This window comes from Cryptomeria japonica, chromosome 9, assembly GCF_030272615.1.
Source record: "Cryptomeria japonica chromosome 9, Sugi_1.0, whole genome shotgun sequence".
NCBI lineage: Eukaryota > Viridiplantae > Streptophyta > Pinopsida > Cupressales > Cupressaceae > Cryptomeria > Cryptomeria japonica.
The window spans coordinates 59,956,130-59,971,485 of record NC_081413.1 but is presented as its reverse complement, the minus strand read 5'-3'; the positions used below and the strand labels follow the sequence as shown (position 1 = coordinate 59,971,485).

General features: G+C 35.7%; 1 protein-coding gene across 1 annotated transcript; it reads right to left on the bottom strand.

The window, feature by feature from the left end:
- Positions 1–12,892: 12,892 nt before the first annotated feature.
- Positions 12,893–13,222, bottom strand: LOC131858268 (uncharacterized mitochondrial protein AtMg00820-like). The gene has a single exon (XM_059211461.1). It carries the CDS (start codon positions 13,220–13,222, stop codon positions 12,893–12,895), a length of 330 nt encoding a protein of 109 aa, XP_059067444.1.
- Between the last annotated feature and the right edge of the window lie 2,134 nt (positions 13,223–15,356).

Below are 15,356 nucleotides of genomic sequence, written 5' to 3'. Positions count from 1 at the left end.
ATTTCATAGTGTATCACATGAATACAACTCTTATTAGATGAATGGATCATTTAAATCTACTTGCATCTAGATGATGCTCATAGGGGTTAAACAAGAACAATTCTTAAGAATTCACCCATGTTATTAAGTGACTCCTAAAATATGCTTAACCATGGAGTGTACCCCAAGACTAACCATTCATTATAGAGCATCTTTATCTCATGCATGAACAAATATGAAGCATTTTTGTAGTTTGTTCAATGATGATATTTTTTAGTAGATTATAATTAGCACTTTTTCTATCAAACTTGTTGACCCATATTTCATGACTAGTGATTAGAAAAAAACCAAGGCACATGATAATGAATGGTTCAAATAAGGATCATTGCATCTAGGTTATGCTGACAAGGACAAAACATCAAAATTTCTTGGTAGGTCACTCATCCTAGTATTACTCTTTTTCAAGCACTCTTTTTCATGGACCATCTCCTAGGATTAATCCTAATTATATTATTGCCTTATTTTGAAAATCTTAAACTCGTGTTGTAGTGTCTTATGATCCATTCATTATAGATCCCCTTTTTCTCATCCCTTCAAAACTATGAGGTATTCAACATGCCAAATTGTGATATTATTATTAGGATTGAATTAGATTCTATTCTATTCAACCATGGATCTATATAAAGAATGAGTAGTGTTTCTAAGAAACCCAACCCACATGAGCATTAATGGTTCAGTTAAAAATTATTACATCTAAGTGATGCTCACAAGGGTGGACAATTAATATTTCTTGGGACATCACTCATATTAGTACTCCTCCTCAAGAACTCTTAGCCATGGATCATCCCCTAACATTAATCCTACACAGGATTATTACCGATCAAATTATATCTACCCCTTTTAGCTCGTCTTTTCAAAACTAGTAGATAATCTTTGTAGCATGTCAAAGTGTTATATTTATGTTAGGATTGAAGTAATATATATATATATATATATATATATATATATATATATATATATATATATATATATATATATATATATTCAAACTCATTGGTCCATGTATCACAAGTTGTGGTTCACATGAACCTATCTCTCATAAAAATCTACTTAACATTCATCTTGGTGATTCTTATAAGGTAAAAGTATTGAGTCTTTTCAAAAGATTTGCCAACTCAATACTACTCTATCTGAAGTACACTTAACCATAAGGTTTCTCACAAGTTCAAACTCATTTAGCTTGCTGCCTCATTTGCAAAATATTCAGCTTGTGTTTTGCTTCATTAGTCATCAATTAAAGAAAAAGTTTTATTCATCCATTCATATTGAAATTTTTTTTATAGCATATCAAATTATGATATTTTTTAGAATTCAAATATGATTTTAAGTCTAATCTATCAACTCATATTTCATGAATAATGATCAAAACATAATGATCAATCATGGACATGGATGATTTATAGGCAGTCTTTGTTTTTGTTAACAAAATATTCATTTTTGTTTATATATAGAGAGAGAGAGAACGTGTGCTAGAATTGTTGGCGAGCAATTCATATTTATATCCCTGATAAGTTTTCATTCTATTGTTTTTCATAAATATATTTTATGTTTTAATGGAAAATTCTAATTCTATATTTTTTTACTTACAAAAGTAATTATACATAGTATTTTCTTCAATTTTTTCAAAATTTTGAAAGAGAAAATAAGAAGTAATGTGAAGCTCAAAATTTTGTAACAATTTTTTTCTTAAAGTTTCCCATATTATTAGATAAGAATGTGTGTTGTCTATTATGAAGTAAAATTAATATACTCTTATCGTAATACACATTCGATCTTAGAACTATTTATTTTAGTAGTCATGAATTATTTAATCCTATTTAATCTCCTTGTAATGCTATATTCTATATGTAATCAATCTTGAAATTGCTGCTTTTAGGCTAACAATATTGAAAATACTTCCTTAAATATTTCTTTAACTCTTAAATTGTATATTCTTATTACATTATTATCAATAGGTACATTTTTCTATTAAAAAGAAAATTGTAAATTATAAAAAATTCACTTATATACTGGAATACAATTTTCATTTCTGCTTGTTTGTGATATTGACTCCTTCTATGGTTACTAGTTATTGTTTTGTAGGTTTCATTGAACATGTATGTTTTATTATGTTTTGAGTGATTTACATGGTTGATTTGAATAATGAATACATAGTTTAAAAAATTTATTGTCTTTTGTATTTTCTTTTCAATTGATATAAATTTTAGTGCATTCTCAACTTTTAAATTCTATTTACCAAAAGCTCAACTATATTCATCATGTTATTGCAATAAAGATGTCGAGGTTAGGGAATTCAGCAAACATGTGAGGTAAAAATTCATCAGATTCATTAGAAGTTGACCTTGTTATTGTCAAAAAGAAAATATTTTGATTAAATCTTTCTATTCCATATCACCAAAATTTACCAAAGTCTAAAGTTATATTTCAACATTTTAGAAACTTCTACATCATAGAAACTTCAATTCTATGCTTGGATTTAGTATGCGATTTTGATTTGTGTGTGTTTGTGATACAAAATTTCTTTATTATTACTAGAAAATGTGTTATAGATTTTATATTTTGGAAGCCACACCCATAATTTAGACTTATTGGCATATGTAGATTTTGTAACTTAATCTAGCCATTACCATAATTTTATAATTCTAGTCTCTTGGCAAGTGAACTTTTGTTGCACTCATAATTTCTATAGTATGTCAATTTGTTTCATCAAATGAATTATGTCCTCATCACCAAGTCAAGGTGGTTAATGATCTAGATGGGCCATTGTTATAGATAAATATCTTATGAATAATAAATCAAATATAATTTTGATGTTTATTTCAAAATGAAGATAAAAGAAAAGGTAAAAGTTGAATGTTTGTTGTCAATGTATGAGGCACCACTTGGTAACAACCAGGCTTCTTTAATTTTACCTTATATCTTGTTCAAATTTTACATACACATTTTTACCTTGTGATCAATGTTATAGTTAAGTAGCTCTTGCCAATTTGTCTAACATTAGTAAAGTATTCTATTAACTATAAGATACAAAAATCAACATGATAATGTAGAATAAATGTGAAAATATTATTAACAAGTTATAGATTTCCATATGAATGAATACAATTTTTAAATGGGAAGAGTGGGAAAAGTGGGAGGAGCATGAGAGGGAGGAGTGTGGGTTTCTGCAAGAGATTGCATTGAGGATGACCAGGAAGGAGAAGATGTTGAGGTTGAGGATCTTCTTGATCCCCTCCCTCTAGATTATTTTGTGGTTCCTATTAGGTGGGAGATGCATAAAGGATCGATTGGTGGGTGCAATTAGGGATGCGGGAGAGATGGGATTAGAGTTGAGGGCTTTGATGTAGTTGGTGGCAAAGATGAAGATACCGAGGGTGCGTGAGCGCTTTGCCCCATCTTGGCGGCTTCCATGGTTTTTGGTGTGATATTAGCCCAATGGAAGGCGTGTAGAGGCTTGATGATGTGCTGGAATTTATTGAGCGGGCAGCTATTCAGGAATCTCTTATGTAGGGTGATCTTTATGCTGGCTTTCAGTATTCTTGGTAACCATCTTCTTTGTAGCCTTTCTCTCCCTAGCATGTTGGATTGGTTCAGCTTTTGGGTCTTATTTAGGTGGAGATCTCTGTCTTTTACATCATTCTGGCCTAAGGTTTATTTTCCTCAGGTGAGGATGCTTTTGATGGGTGATTTCATTGGTTCTTTTTGTCCCCAATTAGTTTTTGACTATGATAGATGCTCTTATGGGGCTTGGCTCCTATTTGGTTGTTTGATGGAGGTCTCAGACCCCATGAGGGTTTGTTTACTACATTCTCTTTGGCCCCTGCACTTTTTTGGTTTCATTTTTTTCTTAAATGGGGTTTTGTTGTTGTTCTTATTTTTGAGGGGCTATGTGGAAACTATTTTTGCCTCATCTGGGAGAGCTTCACATTTGTTTCTTTGAGGGCTTCTTTGGATGTCTGAACTTCTTCTCTATTCTTGAGGTGCATTTATGGTGGTTTGATTGTTTCTTTTCTCTCCTTGCACCCCTTTGTTTATTTTGATCTTATGGGAGAGGTTTTTTTGTTTTGGACTCCTTTGGAATCTCTCTGGTATGTGATTTTGCTTATGATGGGGTCTGGTTTTCTCTGTTTACATTTTTTGACTCCTGCATCTCTCTGGGGTAAGGTTTATGTTGTCCCTGCCCTTCTTGGTTCCATGGCTTTTCTCTTTGTACTTCATTTCCTGCATCTTTAGGTTACTTTGGTTTTTCCTATAGAGGTGGTCCTATCTTCTATTGAGGGGGAGATGGATGTGGATGGAGGTGACCTTACTCCTATTGAGGTGGAGTTGGATGCTATTGGTTATGCCTAGAAGTGTTGTTAGGGGGTTGATGAAGCCCTATCTTTTGGTTGCAAAGGACCTCATGATGACTTTTCTGCTAACTTCTTTCCTTTATCTCCTATGGAGGTGGAGATCTTGATTGGCAAGTTGTTCTCAGTGGTGATCACTCTCAAGGATAAGGTTATGGGAGCCTAGATAAAACCCATGGTTATGGTTGAGGGAGCCTCGTTCTCTATGTTCATGTACATCTGAGCTCTTTATGGTTGGCATTGGCCTTTTTCTTTTGCCCCTAGTTCTGTAATGTTTAATCTGCATTGTTAGGTTGTGCTTAGACTGTTGAATGACTATGTTACATCTTACTGCAACTTTCCCTTGTGAGTTCCAGATTCATGAAAAATCCGAGGGTTTCAGATCCATTCAAAATTTGTTGTACGGGATTCTGGGTCCCCCCAAAACCTATTTGTTCCTTAATCAAAAACTTATATATTTCCATATAATCACCTTACATATAAGATGATAAAAAACATGTAACAAATAATAAAATTAAATATATAAATGTTGATACAAAAATCTAAAACAAAAATTAAATGATCTTAGTTTAAATTAGATGAAGAAATTTTTTTTTAATAGTGTTTGTAGATGTTTTGAAGCCATTCTATGTTCTTATTAATTAAATATATTGTCTAATATTCACTTCTTTATCATCTAGCTTATTACGTCACTATTATAAAACTTTAAGACATCCTTTAAAAAAATTGAAACTGTACTTCAAATCTGCTTTTAAAGCTAAAATAATATATATGAAAAGCCTGATTTCAGAAATCAGTGTCTGATTACTGCTGACCTAATTTATTAATAAAAACTATCTGAAATAAATTTCAAAACTGCTGTAAACAACGCTCTATATCATGGCCCAGCATCCTTTATCCAACATTAACCTCATAAAATCATATGAGTTTTTAACAATGAAAACATGGATAATAGCGATTCAAATGTTGTATCCGGAATAACTGTAGCTCCCGTGGAGCTGGGATTCTCTGTTGTGGAAATAGAATGATTAGATTAGAGGAGAAGATCCGGAAGAGGAACAGGGTTTGGAGTTGTAGGAGAGTAGACTAACACACCATCTATGCTGTTTCACCACTTCTTTATTTCTCTTTGCCCACCAGTTAGAAGGGATTTGGAGGCTTTCAATCACTAAGTCAGAGTATTTGTTAACCAGAGCTGGATCTCTTCTCGATGGCTTAAAGGGTAGCTTGTTATTTCCTTGAAAGCCATCAAGTGCATGCAAATAAACCTCCAAGTTGTGGAAATTTTGCAGGATTATGCATGTGCTTCAGGAAAAGCGAGCTGCTGCTATCTATACTAATCTCTACTCCCACATGAAGATATGCCCAGGGAAGCCAGTGCAGAAGCCTTGTCAGCCATCCCAATTTTTCATTGAAAAAAATCCCTGGAACTTTTGGAACCAAGTCCTTGTGGTTTACCACACGCAGCACTCTGACGCCGATCTCTTCCATATGTTGAGCAAAAGACAGGTTTCGTACCCGCGGAGACGCGAAGGAAAACACTGTGACGGGAATTGAGGTCACACCATGATTTGTTTCATGTCATATGCGCTCAGGGTTGCCAGTGCAGCTCCCAAGCTATGTCCAGTAAATGTTATGCTCAGATCTTCGTCTTTCTCTTTGAATTCCTTTAATAATCTGGTTATCTCACCCACTACAGTGTCCCTTGCACTAATCTTGCATCTGACAGAGTCCTCGTCGGTGGACGTATAACAACTGAGAAACCTCTTCTCTATCCTGACATCTGGATTTGAACTGGTTTGGACGTTGGAGCATGTTGTAGCCTTTGATGCCATAACAGGAACCAATATGTCTCTGAGATTTTGCATCCATTCAAACGGAGTCTGCGTGTCTCTCCATGCAACAACTATGTAACGTCCTTCCAATCTCTTTATCTCATTTAGGTCACTGCAAACAGCAATGAAACCTATCCAAGAAACGCCTTCACTTGATTCCTTGCTAAAAATCGAGTCCAAAAGACTTGTATTGGCGTATATTGTTGTAATTGAAGTCCAACGGATTCCTTCCCTTTGCCGCCAAAAACTCTTCGCTCTTCAACTTCTTTTTGTAAGCTCTTTAAGAGCTGGTTGCATATCATTTTGTAGAGATGAATTCTGGAGCTGCTTGCAGCTGTATGTGTACAAACCAGACTTGGTTATTAATATATTGATTCCCCTACTTTAAGTGTGGACGTAGGGAATTGTCGAACCATGATATATCTGTGTGTCTCATTTGTCTATGTTGTGAATTTATAATTATGTTTTCTCTGCTTTTTTAATTCGTTTCTTAATCCTAACAATTGGTATCAGGGAAAGGTGAGATCGCTATTAAGATTTCAGTGGTTGAAATTCCGGAATCATGGAAGAAGTGAAGATAGAGAAGTTCTCTGGTCAGAGCTTTGGGTTATGGAAGGTGTAGATGGAGTCTTTGCTGATAAAGCAAGACCTTTCACTTGCGCTTGAAAGGAAAGAAAAGAAGCTAACTAGGATGGCTGATGCAGAATGAGAAAAATTAGACAGGAAGGCAAGAGCGACAATTTTTCTCTTGGTATCCAACAATGTTCTCTTCAAGGTCACGGGTGATGCAACAACAAAAGATGTATAGGATAGACTCATAGCCATGTATGAAATGGCATCGACTGCCAATAAAGTGTTTATCATGAAGCGCTTGTACAAACTTAAGATGAAGGAAGGTTGTGGTATGGCAAACCACATCAATGAATTTAATACATTGATTAGTCAAGCGACTTCTGTGGGGATGACACAAGATGATGAGAGAAAGGCTGTTGTTTTATTATTTTCTTTGCCAAGCAGCTGGGATGGCATTGTAACAACAGTTAGCACATCAATATCTGGTGAAAATAAGTTGGTTTTTATTGATGTAGCAACTACTCTTCTCAGCAAGGATTTGAGAAGAAAGAATGATGAACCTTCATCCGGTGAAGCCTTAATGGTGGTCAGCACCAAAAATAGAGGTAGAAGCCATATTAGAGGCAAAAATAATTATCATAGACGTTCGAAATCAACAAGGAGATCAAAGTCTAGAAACAGAAATGGTGATTGTTGGTTTTGTGGCAAAACTGGTCATGTAAAGAAGGATTGTAGAAACTTCCAAAGGGCACAAGAGAGGATGCGGGACAGAGAAGAAAATACAATCTATGATAAAGTTGATAGTGTACTAATCCTTTCAACAACTAACACTACTCCGGATTCATGGGTGCCTTATTCTGGTGCCTCCCATCATGCTACCTCATGTCTTGAAGCGTTCATTAACTACCATGAAGTTTATTTTGGAAATTTTTTCCTAGGAGATAACAAAGATTGTGAAATTATAGGCAAAGGTGATGTGTTGCTGCCATTAGAAGGTGGTGAAAAATGGCTTCTCAAAGATGTTTGCTATGTGCCAAAATTGAAGTGGAATTTGATATCCATTGGATAGCTCTTTGATCAAGGTCTTAATGTAAATTTTCTTCCGGATACATGGAAGGTAACTCATGGTACCATGCTAATTACAAATGGTAATAAAGTGGGTAGTCTATACATATTTAAGACTCATGGTGAAGTGGGAGTTGCAATGGTGATTGAGGACAAAAAAGTGGATCTTTGGCATCAAAGACTTGGACATATTAGCGAGAAAGGACTCCATGTTATGCATATAGGAAATCAGCGTCCGGGTCTCAAACTTGTTGACTTAGCCTATTGTGAACATTACCTTTATGGCAAAAAAAAGAGAGGCAGTTTTTTGAAAGGTGGATGTGACACAAAGACAACAGCTTTGGAGGTTGTATACTGAGGTAACCTCCATTGGAGGAGCTAACTATTTTGTCACCTTTCTTGATGATTGTATAAGAAAAGTATGGATTTATATGCTTTCTAAGAAATTTGAAGTCTTTCCAAAATTTGAAATTTTCCAAGCTTTAGTTGAAAATCAGATTGGGCATAAGATTAAGTGTTTACAAACCGATAATGGTGGAGAATTTTGTTCACATGAATTTGATGATTTTTGTGTTGATAATGGGATTAGAAGAATTAAGGTTGTTCCCTTCACTCCTCAAGAAAATGGTGCAGCCGAGAGGGTGAATAGGACAATTCTTGAAAAGGCATGATGTATGTTGTCAAATGCAGGTTTAGGCAAGGAATTTTTGATAGAAGCGTGTAACACGATAGCGTATTTAATTAGCCAAAGTTCCTCATCTAAATTGGATTTTGGTATTATGGAATAGGAATGGCAAGGGAAGAGGATTTCATACTTGCATCTTCATGTGTTTTGGATGCGAAGCCTTCTCGCATATACCTAAGGAGAAGCGGACCAAATTGGATCCAAAGTCGCTGAAATGTATTTTTGTGGGGTATGGTTAAGAGCAATTTGGTTTTAGTTTGTGGGATCATGTTCATAAAAGAATTGTTCGCAGCAGGGATGTCATTTTTCATGAGAAGGTTCCAATGAATCAAAAAAAGAGTATGTCCCTATGTCCCTGTTTCAAAATTTTGCTACCAGTGCTCTGCCTCTGCTCTCTCATCTAGTGGGAGCCCCTATGTCATCTATCATGGTTGAATACAATTCTTAGACTGAGAATGATGAAGAAGAAAGTATCTATTATGACAACCCACTACCATTTGAAACAACACATCGTAACACAGAAGAATTGGAGACCATTTCACAGCCTTCAAAGGCTTGCAGGAAGATGGTTGAAAGTGTTTTCAACTAGTTTGTGCCACGACCTGCATCACGGTCAACTTTTCTTGGATGACATAGTTCACACACCTCATGGTGGCTTGCATCCTTGTCCTCACTGCATACTGCGACATCTCCACACCATGCATCAAACTCACATCCGCGGGCTATCTACGGTCTCCCCGGCAGGCTCCCTGTAGGTGTCTCTCCCTCTATGATAACACAGCCATGGATCCATCCTCCCTTGTAGACCGTGGAGGATTCTACCACGACTCCCCACTCTTTGCACACTCGACAAACCCCTGTCGTGGAGGATGCTACCATAGCACCAAGCTCCCTGCTCACTCGCCTAATGCACGCCATGGAAGATAATTTTGCGGGTTCTTCCTCTTGTGACTTTCCTGCACCTCATGTGGATACAAATCCATAGGCCATTGATTTCCCTGCAAACAGGGATATTGCCAAATATATTAACAAGGACATTAACAAGTATATTAAAAGTGGGAATCACTCAATAAATAGGAGTGATATCGATTTACATAAATAAAGAACACATAAATTGAATGATTCTACTACTCCAATAGAGAGTCAATTGAGGAAATCTACCAGACATAGGCAACCTCCTACAAAGTTCTCCAACTATGACTTATTGTTTTGTGAAAAAGTTGAGCCTACTTTGCTAATTCCTGATCAAATAGAGCCCGCAACATACAAAGAAGCTTGTAAAATTGCAGATTGTGATAACTGGCACACTGCAAAGTGCAAAGAAATGGACGCACTATTGCAAAATCAGACATGGGATTTGGTGATACTTCCGCCTGACAGAAAGGCATTAAGAAATAAGTGGGTGTATAAACTAAAAGATGAAGTTGGTGGTCACAAAATATTTCGAGCAAGACTAGTTGTCAAGGGATATGCTTAGCAGCAAGACCTCGATTTGAAAGAAAGTTTCTCACTAGTAGTCAAAATGACTACCATCCGAGCAGTATTGGGATTGGTTGCAACCTGGGATCTTGAGCTTGAACAACTGGATGTGAAGATGGCATTTCTCCATGGCGATCTTGATGAGGAATGGTTTATGCATTAGCCTGAAGGGTTTATTAAAAAGGGTCAGGAACACCTCTATTGCATATTGAAACGCAGTTTGTATGGGCTTAAGAAACACCTTGCCAATGGTATCTTAAATTTGAAAAATTCATGATTGATCACAAGTTTAGTCATGTAAAATTTCTTCAAATTTCAATTCAAAATCAAGGTATGTATAATGATGTTGTATTGCAATGTAAATATTTCAAACAGTATATATCAATTATGTTTTCTAATTATCTTCTATGTATTGCAGATGGTGGAGAAAGAACATTAATAATTTCGATGTCCTTTAGATAACAATAATAGGCACATATATATCTTACAAGAGAGATGTCACGGGCAAACATGTCTCCACAAGTGTCTGTCCATGGAATCTCTTAATTGTGCCTCTACAAATAAACCGATATGAATCGGTGTATGCTTATCAGGTTTAAGACAATGATCAATGTTTTGTTTATGCAAAACGGTCGGTATTGCCAACCAATAACAATGTGAATCTACAATGTATGCTATCAAGTTAATGTCCTGATAGCATATTGGTGCTGATTCATTATGAATCAACACCAATATGCTATCGGGTCTAGTAACCCAATAGCATATGATCAGTGCTTAACTAATGTTAAGCAAGTTGTTGATCAAAACAAAAACGCAATAAGATATTATTCATTGTTAACCCGATAACATATAGTTATCAACTTTTAATATAAATTAATTATATATATATTATATCTATATACATACATGTATATATATATGTAATACATGTATATATATATGTAATACATACATACATACATACATACATACATACATACATATATATATATATATATATATATATTTCTTGGCACGGATTTCATCATTTGATCGATACTATTTCATCAACACTCCCTCTTAGCTCAGGAAGATGAATGACAACATATCTAGGATCATATATCTCATGATGGTTAGGATTCCTTATGAAGTCTCATAATCTCACTCTACAGAGGATCATATCAATCAAACACGTGATATGAAGTATCACCTAAGCACGTGATACAAAAATCATATCACCTAAGCACGTGACATGAAGTATTACCTAAACACATGATACAAAAGTTCACCACAGTAACTTGTGATGACAACATATAACCTAAGCACGTGATATCAATATTGCAAAGCAAGCAATACTAAGGATAAAAACATGAGAATAATTAAATCCTCTTTTTATCCAAATTGTGGTATGTGCATTGGCATTTCAAAATATCTTTACCACAATATAATTATGGCACATCCATAACATACCAGGAATCACACATGATATCTGGTTTGATCATTATAAGATCGTCACCTTATAATGTCTACATACAAGTGTCCATTATTTGAGAGATCGTCACCTCTTAGAAATGTACACAGGAGATGGAGCCCATAAAAGTCATAGCATGATAAAGAAGTTTACACATTAAACATATTTATTAATATATAAGTACAGATTACGAAGCAAATTACCTTTCAATCATACCAAGACCTTTTTTGAAGTGCTCAACTTTCACCCTGGAAGGTGGTTTCATAAGAATATCTATTGTCTGGTCCCTTGTACAAATGTATTCCAACTAGATCACAAACCTATCTACCATATCTTGCACATAATGGTATGGAATCTCAATATGTTTGGATCTGTTATGAAACATTGGATTCACTGAGAGTTTTATGCAACTCTGGTTGTCACAATGAATAACTGTAGGTTTCATTGGCTCAACAAATAACCCTACAAGCAACTTCCTACACCATACTGCCTCTCAAGAAACCATGGAAGCTGCAATATACCTGGCCTCAATGGAACTCTGTGCTACTGATGATTGTTTTCTATTGATCCAGGATATCATGGCTGAACCTAAACTGAAGCAACATCCTGAGCTGCTTTTCCTATCAGTTACACTTCTAGCCCAATTTGAATCCGTGAATTAGTGTAAATCTAAATCAACTCTATTATACATGAGACCAAGATTTAAAGTACCTTGTAGATATATCATGATGTGTTTTATTGCTACCAGCTGTATCTCCTTTGTTTCACACATAAACTGACTCAAAGCTTTAACTGCATAACAGATAGCTGGTCTTGTATTTACCAGATATATCAGGGACTCAATCATTTGCCTGTATAGAGTAGGATCTATGGGTTGTGATTCTACTGCTTCTTCCTTAAGTCTATGAAGGTTTGTTTCCATCGAAGAAGTCATAGGTCTGCAGTTTAACATTCCAAATCTCTTCAAAATGTCCAAGGTATACTTACCCTATTTAAGTATGATGCCATTAGAATTTTGCCATACTTCTAATCCTAGGAAGTAATGAAGGAGTCCCAAGTCCTTCATGTCAAATTCTTTAACAAGGTCTTTCTTGCATTGATCTATGAGGTGATCTTCGCCTGTGATTAAAAAATCATTGACACATAGAATCAATATCAACATATCACCTTTATTTTATTTATAGTAAAGATTTGGATCTGCATCATTCTTTGACAAATGTAGCCCTATGAGATAAGTATCAATTCTTTCATACCAGGCCCTGGGAGCCTGTTTAAGCCCATAAAGATCTTTCTTGAGTCTACACACATGAGACTCTGCATTATGAATCTCAAATCCTTTAGGTTGCTCTAGATATACTTCTTCTACAATCTTTCCATTAAGAAATGTTGTCTTTACATCCATCTGATGTACTTTCCATCATTTTGTTGCAGCAATGGCAAAGACTGCTCTTACTGAGGTGTATCTGGCCACAGGTGCAAAGGTTTCTTCGTAATCAATTCCTTCCTTTTGTAAAAACCCTCTGGCTATAAATTTGGCCTTGTGTTTCTCAATGGTGCCATGTGCAGCATGTTTGATCTTGAAGAGCCATTTGGAAGATACAACAAATTTTCCAGCTGGCCTGGTAACAATCTCCCAAACATTATTTTTTAGAATGGACCGGTATTCATCAGACATGGCATCCTTCAATACTTGATATTTAAGTGCATCTGATACATTGGTAGGCTCATCTTTTGAAAGTTCATTCATGAGGGCAACATAGCTGGTGAAATTTTTAGGCCTTTTGCTTTCTCTGAAGGTTCTTGAAGGGGAAGCATACTTATGAGCTTCTTCTACAATTTTGGTGGCCCATAGAGGTCTTTTTTTGAGATTTTCTCTAGGTGGGTTTTGAATTTCATCTTCATTTTCCTCCAGATTCTCCCTCTAAAACTCAAGAGCAGGATCTTCATCTATGCTAGGAGAAGGAACATGGACTTCAGGTTCTATAGAACTTTGGGCTTTTATGAGGGCTAAGTCTTCTTCAAAAATTACATACCTACTAAGTTCAATATGCCTTTGACCAGGTATGTAGATTTTGTATGCCTTGGAGATTTCACTATACCCAACAAATATTCCCCTTTTTTCTGAAGGCTCTAGTTGTGACCTTTTCTCTTTAGGTACATGGATATAAACATGGCATCCAAATATTCTAAGATGGATAATATCTGGCTTTGTTCTAGTAAAAAATTCCTCAGGGGTTTTATCTTCAATATGGGAGCGAGGACATCTATTTTGGATATACACGACAGTGCAGGAGGCTTCTGCCCAAAGATGGGTATCTAGGTTTTGATCAAGCATAGATTTGGCAACCTCTACAATTGTCCTATTTTTCCTCTCAGCTACCCCATTTTGTTGAGGATTATAAGGTATAGTAAACTCCCTCTTAATCCCAACATTTTTACAAAAATCTTTAAATAGATCTGAGGTGTATTCCCCCCCATTGTCAGTTCTTAGGGTTTTAACTTTATCACCTAAGAAGTTTTCTGTTGGGGTTTTAAATTCTTTAAAGTTATTAAGGATCTCTTCTAATTCTTTACATTTAAGAAAGTAGATCCAAGTTTTTCTAGAGTAGTCATCCACAAATATTACATAATACAAAAATCCCCCTAAAGAGGGTACTGACATAGGTCCACATACATTGGAGTGGACTAATTCTAAAACATTACTTGTTTTCCTAGTACTATTTTGAAAAGATCCCTTAGTATTTTTACCTAGGGAACATCCCTTGCATGCCCCTGACTGATATTGCTTTAACTTGGGTAAACTTATGACAAGGTTTTCCATAGATGATAAAGCTCTGAAATTCGGGTGACCTAGTCTTCTATGCCAAACTTCATTAGAATCTGCAACTTCATGGATTAGGGCCAGGTTGGGCTCTGTGCATAGCTCATATAAGTAGCCTTGTCTTTGACCAATGATTTTGGCTTTCTTGATGGACAAATTCTTTGGCCAAGCTGACACTTTGTTGTCCATGAAGGTAACCCTATACCCATTATCCTCTAGTGCTGAGATGGAGACTAGGTTCCTTTTGATGCTTGGGACATATAGTACTCCTGTAAGCTGTAATGATAAGCCTGACTTCAGTCGGATGATGCAGGTTCCAATTCTTCTGACTGGATATGTAGAGTCATCTCTGATTGTTACTTCCTCATCGGTCTCCTCTATCATGGAGTCTAACACTTCTCTGAACCCTATAATATGTCTAGATGAGCCACTGTCAATCACCCATGAATTAGCCTTGTTTGATACTTGGTTTGAAAGTGCTGAGTAGAAGACATATTTTTCAGAATCATCTTCGTCCATTGAATTTCCAACTTTGACAAATGTATCTTGTTTAGATCTTTCAGGACATTTAGCAACATAGTGCCCAAACTTGTCACACCTGAAGCATTGAATATGCGAGAGATCCTTCTTGGAGGTATTCTTGCCTTGATGTCCTTTCCTCTTCTTGAATTATTTCTTATTTCTTTTCTTATTGGAGTTGGTGTTTAGAACTTGAAGATCTTCATCTATATTCTTATGCTTGATCCCTTTCTTATTCAACCTTGATTCTTCTTGAAGACAATCCACTCTTAGCATCTCAAAATTTGGATATTTAACCCTTGCACTAATGCCTTGAACAAATGTTTCCCAGACACTAGGTAACCCATCTAGAGAAATGACTGTTAACTCTTTTCTTTGGATTTCGTATCCAAGTGTTGCTAGTTCATCCCTTAGGGTAGATATCTGCATGAAGTAGGCATTGGTTGACTCCCCTTTTATCATACTTATATGATTTATCTCTCTTTTTAGAGACAAGGTTCTGCTATCATTGGTTATCTCAAATGCATTTTTGAGTGCCTTG

Coding starts and splice junctions, on each gene's coding strand:
- LOC131858268 (XM_059211461.1), bottom strand. CDS start 13,222: ATGAATGAACTTTCAAAAGATGAGCCTACCAATGTATCAGATGCACTT.